This window comes from Cloeon dipterum, chromosome 1, assembly GCF_949628265.1.
Source record: "Cloeon dipterum chromosome 1, ieCloDipt1.1, whole genome shotgun sequence".
Lineage (NCBI taxonomy): Eukaryota > Metazoa > Arthropoda > Insecta > Ephemeroptera > Baetidae > Cloeon > Cloeon dipterum.
Genome location: NC_088786.1, coordinates 39,862,876 through 39,880,226, shown reverse-complemented (window position 1 = coordinate 39,880,226; position 17,351 = coordinate 39,862,876). Strand labels below are relative to the sequence as shown.

The 17,351-nt window shown below is 40.0% G+C and overlaps 1 protein-coding gene and 1 non-coding gene across 4 annotated transcripts in view; both read right to left on the bottom strand.

Moving 5' to 3' along the window:
• Positions 1–2,310: 2,310 nt before the first annotated feature.
• The window catches only part of LOC135948025 (uncharacterized), a 33,252-nt gene continuing 18,211 nt past the window's right edge, over positions 2,311–17,351 (bottom strand). For all 3 annotated transcript variants that reach the window (XM_065497068.1, XM_065497067.1, XM_065497070.1), the window contains 5 exons: positions 7,410–7,534; positions 7,211–7,352; positions 5,799–6,075; positions 3,838–4,282; positions 2,311–3,374 (listed from right to left, as the gene is read on the bottom strand). In XM_065497068.1, the coding sequence (XP_065353140.1) occupies positions 3,108–3,374; positions 3,838–4,282; positions 5,799–6,075; positions 7,211–7,352; positions 7,410–7,534 (1,256 nt within the window). In that variant the 3' untranslated portion in view covers positions 2,311–3,107. The remainder of the gene's footprint in view (positions 3,375–3,837; positions 4,283–5,798; positions 6,076–7,210; positions 7,353–7,409; positions 7,535–17,351) is intronic.
• TRNAL-CAG (transfer RNA leucine (anticodon CAG)) lies at positions 6,562–6,645 on the bottom strand. Its single transcript has one exon. It is a non-coding gene; the product is annotated as a tRNA-Leu (tRNA).

Here is a 17,351-nt window from a genome sequence, read left to right as displayed (position 1 = left end):
GATTTAGGTATTTTCAAAGAGTGAAAAATTTCTATTGACATTTATGTATCACCAAAAATTCTAGAGAAAAAAAATAGAGATATCGTTTACCACCTCGAATGCTGCTTATTGTCGTCAAAGAAAGAGGATCAGCTGGACGCGTCCACATCACGATTGTCGAAGGGGAAGAAAAACCTACCCATCAAGCGACGAGTAACCAAATTTTCTATATAACTCCAATTTCTATTCCTTTCTGTTTCACGTTTACGTGTGAATCCATTTCTGTGTAAAAAAACTTATATTTTGATGTACCGTTTAAATTAATTTATAACAAGCGTCAAATAATTGTTACTCTCATTTTAAATCGACAGAAAATTTTAGGAATTGTTTCATAAATTGTAACGCAAATTATAAGACGAATTTTAAACAGTGAAATTGTTGTGAGTTAGTTAATTTCTGCGGTGAACACATTTAATTTTTCTGTTTACATATCTTGTTTTTTACCAATTTCAAATTATTCCTCGTTGAATTTTTATCCTGGCAAATTTAGAAATTATTCATCATCATTGTTAAATAAATCCATTTTCGTTAAGTTAAGTCATTTCATCTATGTCCGCGCATGAATGCTTCTACTTTGAAATATTTCTCGAGAATTTTATCTTTAGAAATGCCCCAAACAATTAATAATGAGTGTGTCTTTTTTAACAAATTATTTTACAAATTGAAATGAAATTACCGTGAATATTTTACATTTCATTTCTTGAATAGGACGATTTCTCCCGTCTTTATTGTTCATTGAGCTTGTTTGGAGTTAGAAATCGTTCTGCCGAGATGTCTCTCAACGGAGAAATGTCCAGCGAAGCCTTATTTCCTGTTCCAATGAAAGTAAAAAGGTAAAAATTTGCCAGTTTGATATTTAAATTTGGAATTTGGTCAATTTTCTTTTTCATTGTAGCCCTGAGCCAGGAACGGAAGGATTTAGACAAGAAGGGGGAGATCGGAATGATGATCTCTTGCAGGAATTAATGGAATTCCTAGAATTCGAGCAAGAAACTGAAATTCCAAGGGTGGAAATTGATGTTACAAGCAGTGAGCTTGCTCCTATTCAACCAGAAAAAGAGAGGTGATCATTTTTTTTATTGTGAAATTTATATTTATTATTTTATATTTTGATATGTCAGCTCTGAGGCCAAAATCGATGATGGTTTGCTAATGCTAGAAGAGCTTGATCGAAATGAACTTTTTCCGGAAATCAACCAATTCCTGGGATTTCGAGGAGGAACTCCAAATTCATTGCGCTGAAACAACGAACAGTGAGCAAGATCCGACTCTGGAACAGTCATCAGGAGAAAACCAAGTCTCGGATTTGAAGGAAAACAATGGTCGTGGAAAGGGCGAAATCCAAGAAATTGAATTACAGAGAAAATCCTCCGCTTCTTCTAAATCTGGATCAAATGACATAAAAAAACTAGACTATAGTGGCAAATGCTGCGAATGCAACGAGGTGTATCTCAAAATTTCCTGTCACTCTAAGAACAAGCACAATGGAAAGTTGATGAAGTGCACCACTTCTGGTTGCAGGAAATATTTCGCCTCTGCTCTAAAGAGAATCGAGCACGAGCAAGTGGAGCATCAGGAACGAAAGAAATTCCAGTGCCAATTTTGCCATTACTCGGCAGAGCAGAAGGGTAACTTGGATAGACATGTTCGATATAAGCATTCGGAGAAGAAGATCAAATGCAGACAGCAGAAGTGTGGCAAGATGTTTGCTTCAGAGGCAAATTTGAAAATCCATATGAAGTGCATTCACAAAGATGAAAAATGTCCGAAATGTGGTAAAGAAATGAGTCTTGCTTCAATGTATGAGCACAAACGGTTTGGAAGATGTCGTGGAAAAGTTGCAGAATGAGAGACTTGTAACATAACATTCGTAGTGTTAGCACAATTATAGATTTTAGTTCGTACCTCGACACAAATTGATAAATCTTCTATTTCGGCGTAACGGGACATGCTGATGTAATATTTCGCAAACAATTCTCAAATAAGATGCTATAATTAATTACAATTAATACCCAAAAGAATTCATTCGTAGAAAATAAATTTTAAATTTGACGACGGTTTTTGAGCGCTGTAAAACGAATAAACTAATCAAATACACGGCCGTAAAGAAGCCCAATAACACGAACAAAATTTATTTTATTTTATCCACTCCGCATTTTGTAACTAGACACTAGACTGGTACCAATGCAGAGAAGCAGTTAAGTAAATTCTAAAATTGATATGAATCGCTTCGATGCGTAGAATTTTTCATTTGTGTGAATAATTATAACATTTTTGATTTAGTTTGTTTTTAAATTATTTTTATTGGTATTTACAGGTTGGTAAATGATCCTGTCGGAATACACTTTTCAGCTCAAAATAGCATTTTCAACAACATGCAAAAACATAATTATCTTTATCTGATGCCACTTTGAGTGAACTGCTTGGTAAAATACGATTTCCATAAACTCGCGTATCTCCTAATTAACATTGCAATTTGATTATTTAATATTCTCTCGAAATATTAACGCAATCTTTTCAAAATACAATTAACTCGCTCGAGAGTTAGTCTCGTAACAGGAATGGAAAGAAATCTGCGATCAGAGAGGAACTAAAATTACGCTTAGCTTTTATCAAACAGGTGAGTGTTGTGTTTAAATTAATGGCAAATACAGAGCTCGCGTTCGTTATCATTCCAAGCGACGAGAGAGAGGGAAAAAATAAAAATTATGTGTCAGTTTCAACGAACAGAGAGCCTTCGGAATGTTACAGATTGAGTTAAACAAAAACAAAAGCGGATGTGATGCGAATTTTCTCCTGAAAAATCAGTGCTGGTGATTTAATTCAGTATGGCAAAAAATTACCTGAATGAGAAGATCGAAAAAATGTTTCTTCCTTTGAAATTAAAAGAAATAAATTTTATATAAATAATTTTCTGAATTTCTGCTGTTTTCTTTCCTCGAAAACAATTTAAAAATAAAATAAAGAGCGAATTTAGCCCTTAAAATCCACAAAAATAAGTGCCGAGCACTGATTAACGAGAAGAAATCGCATCAAATCGTGGCAAAAAGCTGGAGCCATTGCGTAGTTCAACTTCTGGCCGGCGGAGGGCTGCGGTACTTGGCCCGGATGTGCAGGAAGCCTTCGCTGGGCGAGGCGGGCGTCGAGTGTCTGCTGCTGTTGGACAGGCCGAGCCGGTTGATGCCGCTCGAGCGGCTGTTGGTGCGCGAGTTGCCCGCCGACGAGTCGCCGCGGCCCAGCACGCGCACCTGGCACGGGTCGTGCCGCTCCAGGAAATGCTCCAGCGTGTCCCACCCGCCGCCCACGCGCACCATCATGTGCCTCCCCTTCAGCAGCTGCAATTTACGGGTGGTTTAAATAATAAAAACAGTCAATTTGATCGTTAAATTTAATTTTTTTGCTAAAAATTGGGTTTCTTATAATTTTAAAAATAATTTTAACATTTTTGTACGTTTCAATCGATTCCTGGGGGTTGAAAAAGGGGGTTGAAACTATTATTTCGATTTAAAAATGTTTTTTGACGTGCGAGAAGCGGCGCAAAGCAAAACGCACGTTGCTTTGGCGCGCAAAACGTTTGAATCTTAAAATAGCTACTGCGCATCCGTTCCCCTCTGACGTCACAGCTGTCCCAGCTGCCAATACCAAGCATGAATCATGGCTGTGACGTCAGAGGGATGACGCATGCGCGTTACCAACCAAAATATTCAAATGTTTTGCGCACCGAAAACCGTTTTTTCGAGCTGAAAAATTAATTTCGACCCTGAGGAATTTTTAAAACAGAAAAACCCTGAAACTCACTCTGACGTAGACGTTGCGTCCAGCAATGTTGTACTTTCCTCCGCCCAGGCGTCTGACCTTGAGCTTGTCGGCGCATTTGGGGTTTTTGCCGTCGGCGTCCGGTGCCGCACCGGCCTCGTCCTCGCATCGGCACTGCCTGCGGGCCTCCCTGGCGGCCTGCTCGACCTTGCGGTCCAGCTCGGTGATGCCCTTGGAGGAGGTGGGCGTGCGGTCCTCGCTGGGCGTGCGGCTGCGCGGCTTGCGCAGGCTTGGAATGCGCGTGCGGCTGGTGGCCCTGACCGCCGACGCCGACGTCGACGCCGACACGTCCGGCTCGGCGCTGTCCTCCAGCACCGGCAGCGTCGCCCGCCACGCGTCCGGCTCGTCGTCTTCTTCGCCGCCGCTGCCGGGACGAGACCAGCGCCCGCTGCTGTTCGGAGACCCCAAAGACATCACAGACGACGAACTGGAAAGATGGTTTTTTTTGGGTTAAAATCTGATTTTGTTTTGAATAAATTGCTTTTTGATAGAACTGAACTTTTTACGCTTAAAAAAATATAAAAAAAATTTAGCCTTCAGAACATTTTTTACCCATCAATATTCAACAAGGGTTTGAAAGGGGTAGGGGTTATCATCCCTTAATGCCTTTGAATGATCAGAGAAAGTTGAGAAGAATCCAACGATAGTTAGTTTTTGCAATTCTGATGGTTAGAACCCGAGATTTGGAGTTTGCAATAATTGCAAAAACGCTAAAATAATGAATTTTCCGGCTTTTTTCGTATTTTGCAAACTCCAAATCTTTGGTTCTAAATATCAGAATTGCAAAAAATAGCCACCATTAGTCACATCTCAACGTACCCTAAATATCTGAAGGGTTCAAGGGGTGCTCAATTACCACCCCTTTCAACCCCCTCCCACAATATATTGCAGCAAAATGTACTCGGAAGCATTTTTCCGCGGGTTTTAAAATATTCTAGCAATTAGTGGGTGGGGGTAGGCACCCCCTAAACCCTTCAGCTTGCTAGGGGAGGTTGAGACGAGTCAAATGGTGGGTATTTATGCAATTCTGAGGGTAAGAACCCGAGATTGGGAGTCGGCAATAGTTTCAAAAACGCTAAAATCACGAATTTTTCGGCTTTTTTCGTATTTTGCAAACTCCATATGTCGAGTTCTAATTATCAGAATTGCAAAAATCACGCACCTATAGACACATCTCAATCTACCCTGAAAAGCTGAGGGGTTACAGGGTTGCTTACATTTCACCCCATTCAACCAACTCGCAAAAATCAGCAGAAAAAAATGTAGTTGTAAGCATTTTTCAGCGGGTTTCTAAATATTTTAACAATTAGTACGCGGGGGTAAACACCCCCTTAACCCTTTAGCTGGTTGATGGAGGTTGGGATGAGTCGAATGGTGGTTAATTTTTGCAATTCTGGTGGTTACAACCCAAGATTTAGAGTCGGGAATATTCGCAAAAAATACGAATATCTCGAATTTTTCGATTTTTTCGTATTTTGCAAACTCGAAATCTCGGGTTCTAATGATCAGAATTGCAAAAACTACCCACCGTTAGACACGTCTCAATCTACTCTGAAGAACTGAAGAGTTTACGGGGTTCTAACTGTCCACCCCTTTCAACCCCATGACACAAATTCTCGCAAAAAATGTACTCAGGAGCATTTTTCCGAGTGTTTTAAAATATTTTAACAATTAGTGTGTAGGGGTAAGCACCCCCTAAACAATTTAGTTTGCTAGGGGAGGTTGAGACGAGTCGAAAGGTGGGTAAAGTTTGCAATTCTGGTGGTTAGAACCGGAGATTTGGAGTTGCAAATATTAGCAAGAACGAGGAAAATTTAAGAAAAAATCGAAATTCTTGATAACTAGTCAGAATGTGAAGAGCACCCCTATTTTTTAAATTTAACCCCCAGGAGATAATTTTTTTACTCTTCAAAGCTTTCAAAAATACATCGCTCAGTTCTCACTTTTTGAGTCCGATTTTGAGGTCGGAGTCCTCCTCGTGGAGGGGCGGCGTGGGCGAGGGCGGCCGCCAGGAGAACAGGGAGGCGGCCGAGAGGCCAGAGTCGGAGAGGGCGGTGCCGGGCGCGGGCGACATGCGGCTCGTGTTGAACGGCGAAGAGCACTCTGCGATTTCGCGCTCGAACTGCACCAGGCCGGACGGCTCGACGCCGAAGCGCGACGACGCCAGACGCGACACCTCCAGCAGACACAGCACCACGTTCCGCGGCGCCGCGTGCATCACTGCAAAAAATAATCAAAAATTAATTCACGTTTAAATTCAAAAGAAGGAAGGAATTTATTTTTATTTAAATTAATTTGTTTTTGTTATGTGTGTATTTTCGTGTGCTCCAACTACCCTGACGCCAGGGTTAGAATTTTAACCTGTTTTATTGCGGTCTTGTCTGACCTCAGGGATGGCTCCTAGCTGATGGCTCCCTGCGTCAAAAAATATCCGAATTCTAAATTTTATGGACACAGAAATGCGATTTTTTTCGAATTTTGATCATTTTTGTATCAAAAACTGTTGGTTTCCCCGTCGTAAAATTTTCTAGGCATATTGACAGACACTGGGGAAAATATTTTCCAATTTAGAAAATTCTTAATAAATTTTAATGTTAATTAATTTAAAAAAAAAATAACAATTTGGGGGCTGGAAAAAAATTGCAAACAATTACATCATAATTATAAAATTATTTCCTCTACGCCGATGAAGACATTCAAAAAGTTTGTCAGAAGTGGGATTCGAACCCACGCCTGGAGAACCAGACTGCGACCTGAACGCAGCGCCTTAGACCGCTCGGCCATCCTGACACTTGCCAAACAATGGCGAAACCGGAGTAAAAGAATAGAAACTCTCTAAACGTTCTTTTTACTGTTCACGCCAATTTTATTTAGACGTTTTAAAGACGATTTTCTTAAGTAATAAGAGGAAATGAGATTTTTCATAGCAAGAAGCTGAGAAAGAAAGTAAAAATAAGGCCACGTGACTGCCGAGACCCCGCTTAAGCAGCATGTGACGTGTGCGAACGGCACATTTATTTAAAGCCTCTAGTTCTGCGCGCCGACACGAATAGGCAGACAAAATTTTTAGCAAAATCCTTTTTTATATGTTAAATGTGGGAATTTTCTGGCGTAATTTGATTTCAAAATTGCAGATAAATTAAATTATAGTTCAATAAAAATTTCAAAGTATCACAATAATTAATTTTTTCTTGCTTTGAAAGGGTAATACACCAATTCCAGTTGAAAAAAAAACATTTTAAACGTAAAAACTAAATTTTAAATATTTTTCCTTGCAAAAATTCAAAAACAAACCGCCCCATACCCCTAAAAATCATAAATAAATATTTTAAAAATCAAAACCTATAATAATTACCCAAATCATCGGACTCGAAGATGAGGTTTTCGTGCACTCCGAGCTGCCGGCAGAATTTGATGAAGTTCTCCGAGTTGTCGCGCGAGAAGAAACTCCTGCGGGCCGCCTTTTGCCAAATGCGGCCGCCCAGTTTTGGCACAGGCTGCAATAAAGGGATAACAGTTAATATTTGATTTAAAATATTAAAATTTTAACTCACCCCCTTGGCACGTCCTTCCTCGACGGCGAGCTGAGCTTGCTCCTGGATCGTTTTGGCCAAGCGACAAACCACCAGCCCGTCGTCCAGCGCCTCCATGAAGTTCAGGGCGGTTATCGCACTCGTGTCTGCAATACAGGGTCAATTTTTTTATTAAGAAGTACAGGAATAAATTTTTAGGTTAAAAAAATTCCCCAAAAAACTGTAACTCTTGACTGGGTTGAGATTTCACCCTGAAATTTTCACCGCCCAACCTAGTTTTTGATCCTGAACAAATTTTCAATTTATGAAAAATTCGTAGGGCGAAGGTAAAAGTCACTTTTTGTGACCTTTTCTCGTAAATTCAAAATTAAGGGATGATCACCCCCTCCGATTTTTTCGGGCTTCATGGCTGAAATGTAGCCCGTGAAATTCTGCACAAGCACACCAAATTTCAAAGGTGTAATCACGATAGTTTAGCTGCAATTCCAATTTGAAAATTAAAAAACCTGCTCGGCCGCGCATGCGCAGTTCGCCTCTCGTTCGTAAAGTGTATTTTTTCGCATCTAATTCGCTTAGACAAATCAAGAAGGCCTAGAATGGACCTAGGAAGGTAAAAATCCACCTTCAGGGTCTGTACCTGACGTGACCCTGAGATACAAAATTACGAAAATTTCCAATTTCATCGAATTTTGTGTCTTTTCATAGGTTTTCACCGCTGTAAAACTCGAATAAAAAGCCAAAAATGCCAAATGACAATCCAAAAAACCTGTTCTTGAAATTTAATTGTTGCAGAAATAAATTTAAATTGCAAATAAATTATTTTTTAATAGTGGAAACAACCGCTAGTCGTACAAATTCTGACAGGCGCGGCGACGTCAAGCAGAGAAAATCAAATATAGAATTTTTTCCCACGCAAATCCGAAATCCGGCGTGTCTGATGACTGATTGTGAGTGAGTGAGCTGCCAATTACGCAATTACAGATTTCCTCCGGTGCAGAAGTAAATAAAAAAAGCGCACTTTGTTTATTTCCTGCTGCCCGTCATTTTTACCGTTATATACTTTTATTATTTGCGGCAGAAATTTCTTTTTCATTCCGAGAGCGAAGAAGAATTTAGTCCAGATTTGTGTTGATTTCCGCGTGATTGGACTGTTGAATAAATTTAATGCATCCTGCGCCGCGTGCTAATAGGACCAGTTTTCTTTTTGTGTCGCTCACACAACTCACAGAGCAAGTCCAACACTCGAGCGAGCGAGCGACACTCTCTCGCCTTTGCCTTTTAGGGCATGCGTCAATTATTAATCGCTTTAAAAGGAATAAATATAAATAAATATCCTCACATTTTACGCCAGCAGCTTTGTGCCGCGTCAATGCATATGTTAATTGCTTTTTAATCATTTCAATGGGATAAATAAAATGCAGGAGAAAGACACTACTTTTTATCTTAATTGTCAGATTAAAAAAAATTGTATTTCATTAAATTCCTCTCAGGAAATTCAAATTAAGTATAAATTGGAATTTTTGAGTAAAGCTAAAATTAATAATAAGTTAACAATTCACCAGTTGCATAAACCCTAAGTGTTCGAAGCCGCCAAAAAATGGCGCCACCATAGACTTTCAATTTTAAGGCACTTCCGCTGCGATTTCAGACTGAATCTAGCTACTGTGCATTCTTCAATTAATTTGCTGTTTTTTTGACGTGCTGAAAACCAAATCGGTTCAGCCAATCGCCGTAGAATCGTGAAAAACTATTTTTTGAAGTAAAAAAACTTTTCCAACGTTTCTACGGCGAATGGCTGAACCGATTTTGGTTTTCAGCACGTCAAAAAAAAAGCTAATTAATTAAAGAAAAGCTAAATAGCTAGATTGAGTCTGAAATCGCAGCGGAAATGCCTTAAAACCGCTTAAAACATAATTTTTAAGAAAGTCTGTGGTTGCGCCAACTGTTGGCGGCTTCAATAACTAAGGGTTTATGCAACTGGTCAATACAAAATAAATTAAAATGAAACAAAAAATTATTACAGAAAATTTAAAAAAATATATTTTTATGTGTTAGCGTCAGCAGCCAATCAAAATAAAAGGCCATTTTCGTTTAGAATTCTCCTTTCGGCATATATTTTTCCCTTTTCCGGCTCTTTTGATCCTTGCACACCCAGACTGACGGCTGCTTTAAAAATTCAAACGGCGCATAACCCTTTTTTTCATTCATTCATTCGATCCTCGCTCGAGGCAAAAACACACAAACCAAAATTCGCAGCCAACTCGGCGGTCTGCCTCGTAATTCATTAATGAAAAGCTTGATGAAAATTGATCGGCTATTCACCGTGCAGCCCCACCCAATTTTAATTCAATAATGTTCTAGTCGGTCCGCCGGAGTACATTTTTGAATTTAAAATGCAGCGAGCGAGCTACGGTATTGGAATAAATTTAATCCAATTACGGATTCAAATCGCATATTCAACGCGCAGCCTCTTTTGCGTCAAGGCCAGCGCGCGATCTGACATCTGAATCTAAAAAAGGCCGCGAGTGCCCCGATTTTCAGATAAAAAAAATAAAGAACAATAAAATTGAATCATTTTAATCTTTTATTCAATAGAGTGTGCCTTCTGCAATATAAATTAGATGCGACTGCATTTTAATAATTAATTAATTTCACCGGGGGCCGGGTTAAAATCTATGTTGGTTCCCGCCGGTCAGAATTCAATATATTCCATTTTAAAGCTGCGCAGTAAACTTGTGCGCATCTTAAGCATGCGCAGTAAGTTCAGATCGCTTCTTAATCTCACAGGGAGACTGAAAATCACTACTGCGCATGCGTGACCCTAATTAAAACCTTCTGCGCAGTCGAAATTCCCACCGGGTGTCCGGATTGCGATCTGTGTAGGTTCCCGACCGGTCAGAATTCAAAATGGCCTCGAAATAACGGATGCCAATCAAGACATAATCCAGCGGCCAATCAGAAGCGTCGAAAAAGGGGCGTGCCAACCTAATAATTTAATTCCCGCGTATTTTGTTACATTTCCATTGGCCTGTTGTGCCATCTAACGGTCGGTTCACCAATTAAAGGGCTAATCAAGCTGTTTTTTTGGTTTTGCTCTGCGCGTCGCGTGAATCCGGCCCCCGATGAATTAATTTATGTAATAAGTTCACTAAATTAAGTCTAAAAATTCTTTTTTTCTCAAAAGAAACATTTTTTTCCAGTGAAAATTGGTGTTCAACCAACCAGAATCACCGATTGATTTTTATTTAAAGCCTTTTAGCAATAAACTAAATGAGGCAGCAGGTGTGTGTGTGTGTGAGTGAGTGTGAGTCATGGGCCGGCGACGCCAAGTGCGTGCACGCGGTGCTCTATCGATTTCACCCCCGCCCCCTTCCAAGGCCTCCAAGCAAGGCAGGGGTGCTTTATTTTTTCTCACGCAACACAACACGCGCTGACCGTCATCAGGCGGCGTGCAATTGCGTAAAACTGCTCTGTTGCGGCGTTAGAGAAAAGAAAATAATAATAAGTGACTGGGGACTGGTTGTAAGTTGCGGAATAAAAAGGAAATGTCTCGGAATTGAACGCGGGGATTGGAGTTTATCTTTTGGTTTTTGTACGGCTTTTCTCTGGTTTAAAATTTGGACAAGTGGATATTGCGTTGACACTTTTACGGATTCGTTTATTTTTGGTCTGAAACCTTGAGGCACAGTTTGTTAGAAGGTGAACAAAATTATAATTTGATGAATCCTAAGACTTTCTGCAGGAAGAAATTATAATTTAAACTGATCTTGTCTGAAATCTTTTATTTTAAGTGCAAAATTTAAATTTAAATCGTTTTATTTAAGGGAATAAGCATAGATATTAAATTTGAAGAAAATAATCGACAGTTTAAACTGTTTCTATGGAAAGGCAATTTAAAAATAAAAATAAAAACGAAGATGAAGAGCGTAACTAAATGAAGGGGCGTGTTAAAGAGCCAATTTTCCAAAAAATCTTGAAAAGGGGGCGTGGCAGGTGCCTAAAACCGCGGGAAGTTGGAATTTTTTCCCTTTTAAACCGCAATTTTTGTCAAACCAAAACAAAATAACGATCAATCAACAGATTAAAAAAGTAAATTATTCGCAAAATTTAATAATATGAGGAAAGTATGGAACATTTCCCGATAAGAGGAATTTTTAGATTGGTTTTCAAATTACCAGAGTTAATTTAGATGGTTTTAAAGTCCAAAATTTGCATAATTTGTGCCCATATTTTAAATCAGGACGCAAAGAGAAATAACTTCCGTTTGAATTTGGTAAAAAAATCATTCCTTTAAAATATTTAAATATAAACTACATTCCAGTGGCTCATGTAATCGGCGAGAAGAAAGAACCGGTGTAACAACAAGAAATAAATGTGTTTATAAACTCATAATTATATTTGTTGGAGGACAGCGCACGAGTCGCACGAAGTGCAGCGGCGAGACGCGGTGCCGCCGACCGGCGGAGAAAGAGACGCGCGAGCGATGAATTTATTTCTAAATAGTGTCGGCGGTGGAATATCGCACTGCACGGCTGCTTCGGCGTAATTTGTCGAGTACGCGCTCTGCTAGCAGCAGCCTAATTAAAGTTTCCGGTTCATGAGAGGCAGCCGCGCGCGCGGCACCTTGCCTATACCACCTCCTCCTTTCCACTCATATTTAAAGAGGATGCGTAATCATATTTTCTATCAAATTGTATGGCAAATGTAGGAAAATTACAAAAAATTAATTTATCTCAAAAATAAATCAAAGAAATTGTGACAAGTCATTATTTTTTAACTGTCAACAGCTGCGTGGAACAGTTTATTTAATAAAATTTTCAGATCTTCAAGGCAAACGTGCTGTTGAAAAGCGGTTTATTTCACGTGGCGGAGGACTGCGCGGACTTTCTGAATGTAATATACACCGCCGCTGGCCAATCAGAACGTCTGCGGTCCTCCGCCGCATAAAATAGATCGCTTTTAGACGCTTTCTCATCTAGCAAAATAGGCGGGAATGAAATTATTAGGCCGGCACGCCCCTTTTTTGACGCTTCTGATTGGCCGCTGGACTGTCTCCTGATTGGCCTCCATTTTTTCGACGCCATTTTGACTTCTGACCGGCGGGAAACCAACACAGATCGCAACACGGACCCCGGTGGGAATTACGACTGCGCAGAAGGTTTTAATTTGGTTCACGCATGCGCAGTGATGATTTTCTGCCTCCCTGTGATATGAAGAAGCAATCTGAACTTACTGCGCATGCTTAAGATGCGCACAAGTTTACTGCGCAGCTCAAAAATGGGCGTATATTCAAACAACCATAAAAAGTTTATTTGACAGCCGGAATTTTTTTTTCGAGAATTTCCAGCAAATTAGGTCCAAGCTCAAATTTCCATCTCCATTTTAGCTCTTTTAAAAACAAAATTTTTAAATCGCCGAAATTTCTAACCTTTAAAAATTGAAAAAAATCCGTTTTTACGTAAAATTTTAATAGATCGAATTTTGATAGCTAGATTTTTGAATAATTTGTGAAAAGCAGTGTGAATCCTCTTGAAAACAAAGGCTGCTTCTTGCTTTGGCTGCTTTGTGTGCGTTTTATCGGCGGCCGGCATCGCACGCTGCCGTGCCTTTTCAGTTTTCATATTATTTGTTTCCGTTCGACACTCGCGCGGAGAAAATGCATCTCTCTATCATTTCCACGCGCCAGATGGCCTCGATCTGATCTCTGATCCCAATTGCTCTGCCTTATCTATATCCTTCGTTTGAATTTCAATAAAGAAAGTGTGAATTTCTTCCATTGGTCAGAGTTAAATCTAAAAATTGAAGGGTTTAAATATTTCCTAATTTAATAATTAGCTCTGTTTGGAGAAAGTGCGCGCGGTCTGTTAAAATGATTTATGTAGAACAGAGCCGCCCACGGCTTGTCCAAAAGCCGGCGAGTTTGTTTGAACGGTAAACAACAAGATTTTCGTTTTATGAGGATGAGTAGCACCGCGCGGCTTTCCTGTTTTCTCACTCTGCGTCCGCAGCAATAAAATAGCACTTCGAAAAGCCTTGATAGATATCGTGTTATTTTTTAACAACAACATTCTAAAAGACTTCTCAATTCGAAATAAATTACTGTCAACAATTTCTTAAATTTTTAAATTAATTTTTATTGTACCCCAAAAAATTATCTCCTTTAATTAAAATAAAATCCTAATCCGCAGCTTTTGGAGCCTGGCGATTCACTTTCCCCTTATTTCTTTCGCATTAGCAAACAAGTCCGGAGTCCAGCGCACTCGATTTTCGGCGTTTTCTCTTTTTCGCTCGCTGACAATGCATATAATTACACGCCAATTAACCCCCACGCGTTCAAATGGGATCAAATTGAGATTTTTGGCATGGTGGGCGAGAGAAGAATGCGAAAAATAATTTACTATTCCGTCCTGGCCTGGCACGAAAACAAAAAACAATGCATTGTGTCGAATGGAAACTGTAAATAATGCTCGCGAGCCGATCGGGTGTGAAACATTGCGATCAAATTGCTTCTGTTATTATAACCGTTACGTCTGGACGCGCCAGACAGCTGGAAATTCGCCAACTCAGTTTAATTGCTCCGCGTATGTGGTTGAGTAAAATTTATTTCCAAACAGTGGTGAAAGTGACATTACAAAATTTGTAATAATGCTGCTTCGTCCAAATATTTCTAAAGAAAAATCTGGGAAATTTATTTAGGGTATTCCGTGTATGCTAAAAAGGCGGAATTTGAAACGAATTAGTTGTTCGAGACCAAAATACATTAAATATCTTTTAATTTCTGACGTTTCATTAAAATTTTTAATAATCATCCGACCTGGAAGCGGATATCAGGTCGAGATACCCTGAAAAAGGTAGTTAAGGTGTATCTCAGGTTAAAGCCCCGTCCGAGACCTGTCCGATGAGGGGTCGTGGACGCAGATCGGATGAACAGCCGAATTTTAAGAAAAATAAAACCATTTTCACCCGTCACAAAGCCAAAAAACCGTAAAAAATTTATTTTAATTTTTCTATGGGCGTCAAAAATGTCAAAATCTGTTTTCAGACCGGTGTTGGACCTCTGCGTGCGATGGAACAGGTGGGAACCCATTATGGATCCCCGTCCGAAGGAAATTGTGAATTTCCGATTTCCAATGGGAAAAGGGCGAAAATCACGTTTTTGAAACTTAAAAATCCCATTAGTCCTAGGATTTTGATCGGATCGGCTCTTATTTGGTCTTAAAATGATCCCAGATAAATTTCGCGTCGACTAAGAAGTCGTTTTTGAATTTCTTCCTTAAACCGGAAGTTCGAGTTTTTTAAAATTTTGACGAAAAAAATCGTGAAAATTCGAAAAATGGTCTGATTTTGAAAAACTGCACACGAGCAGACGCGCCTTACCAAGGGGCGTTGATTGGTATCAAAATCAGCACCTTTCGGCCCAAAGGGCCCCACCTGGGCCCTAAAAACCAAAGTTTTTAATGTCACAAAATTCACGCTTTTTTTTTAATTGGCTCCTAATGGGTCGCGGACAGGTGTAAAATCGCCAACTGAGTTAAATTGTGTGAAATTATTTCAAAAAACAGTAGTGGCAGAAGTGAGTAAGAATAAAAAATCTCTAGAATGTTCTTACATCTAAAAATTTTAACAAAAATCTGAGAAATTCATTTGTGGTATTCCGCGTATGTTGAGCACGCGAAGAGGCAGACTGTGAAATTAATCAGTCGTTCGTGAGCCATTCAAAGAGCCAGACCTTTTACTAATTATAATTTATTTATAAATATTCCTGGCTCTATTTAATTTTTAAAACAGTTTTTTAAAAAGACATGGCTTGTCTCATTAAAATCCTAAGCGATTCTGCAGCAAAAGGTAAGTGAAATTATTTAATTTAAATCGGCAAGCGAATTTTCCTCAATTTTTTTCGGATCTCAGCAAAGTAAAATATTCCCTCTGTTCCAGAAACGTTGTACAGCTTGCTACAAAAATATGTCGAGAACAAACGGACGGTGGACGGACTGTCCAAGGTTGCCACCCTAAAGAATCGCGGCAAACGCAATTCCATCTTCGTGCCGAAAGGCAAGCGCCTTTGCGAGCGATGCGAACAATTCTACGAACTGGAATTGGATGAAAACGGAGATGCCAAGCCGCTGGACCCGGGAAATTTGTGCACATTCCATCCTGGCAAGCTTATAAAGAGGCCCAAATTTCAATTTATCTTCGAGTGCTGCTCTCGGAGGAAAGGCCAAAGCCCCGGCTGCACGAAGCACGAGTACCACGTCTCGGAAGATCCGCTTTTTGACGACAAGAGCGAGTACGTTTCGACCGCAGACGGCTGCGGATCAAATCGGGCGGTTTTCGCCCTCGACTGCGAAATGTGCATCACCAAGAACGGCTTCGAATGCACCCGCGCGTCCCTCGTGGACGAGAATCGGGTCGTTGTTTACGATACTTTGGTCAAGCCTGACACCAAGATCCTGGACTACGTCACGCAGTTCAGCGGAATCACCAGAGATTTGCTCGAGAAAGGTCCAACCAAGCCTTTGAAAGAAGTGCAGGAGGATCTGTTGAGGTTTATCAAGAAGGACTCTATTTTGATTGGACACAGCATCGACCACGACTTGAAGGCCCTCAAGGTAAGATAATCCGGATTATTTTTAATTTTAAATCACCATATTCCGATTTGTTTTGGTTCATCAGGCCAATCAGAAGCGTCAAAATCGTCGATAAGCTTTTAAATTAACTCTTTTCACAAATTTTGAAGCTGCGCAGTAAACCTTTGCGCATCTTAAGCATGCGCAGTACGTTCAAATCGCTTATAAATCTCACTGAGAGGCCAAAACGCATCACTGCGCATGCGTGACCCACATTCAAACCTTCTGCGCAGTCGCAATTCCCACCGGGGTCCAGATTGCGATCTGTGTTGGTTCCCGCAAGTCAGAATTCAACATGGCATCGAAATAATGGAGATTTTCAAAGTGCTTAAATTAACTTTTTATAGCTGTTTAAATATACGCCCTTTTTGAAGCTGCGCAGTAGACTTGTGCGCATCTCACACAGATTCATCTCACAGATTGGCTGAAACGCATCACTGCGCATGCTTGATCCAAATTAAAACCTCATGCGCAGCCGAAATTCCCACCATGGGTCCGGAATTTTCATGTTCAACCTTTTCAAACATAATTTTGTTTACGTTTGGAACTTTCCGCCGTACTCTACTAGACGCCATGTTTGCGCGTCACGTCAATCAAGCCCCCAATGAAAAAAATATTGTTTAAACCGAATTTCCCGCCGTGAGAAAGAGCCTAAAAGCGATCTATTTTACGCGGCGGACGACTGCAGACGTTCTGATTGGCCGGCGGCGGTAAATGCCAATCAGAACGTCCGCCACGCGAAATAGAGACACATATTCTGTCCCTATTAATTAACTCAATTCACTTTCAGCTTCACCATGACAAGTTAGTGGACACCGCCATCGTGTTTCCGCACAGAAATAAGAACAAGAGGAACTCTTTGCGGTGGCTGGCTAATAATATAATGGGACGGAAAATCCAAAATCACGGTAATGACAAAGTTGGCACGTTTTTAACTATATTAATTTTGAAATTTGCAGGAAGTGGCCACGGACACGACAGCGCAGAGGACGCGAAGACGTGCATGGACCTGATGCGTTTTAGAGTCGGACTTTTTTGACAACATGAACTCCCCCATAAAGGATAATTTTAAATTTGTGAATATATTTATAATATTATAAGCCCGGCAGAAATAAAATAATGTACTTTTGTACAGCTGAATGAAATAAAAAAATGTCTCGTATATTTATGGCTGGTTGAATTAATTAATTAGAATGAATGGATGCTCCACGGCTTTCAGAAAAATTATAAAAAAATAATTAATGACGTCATTATCATGCTCGCTGACTGGGCTGATTATCTGTGCCGTTTGTGCAATTTTTTTCGGGCGTAGAATTATGATTTAAAAGGAAAATCC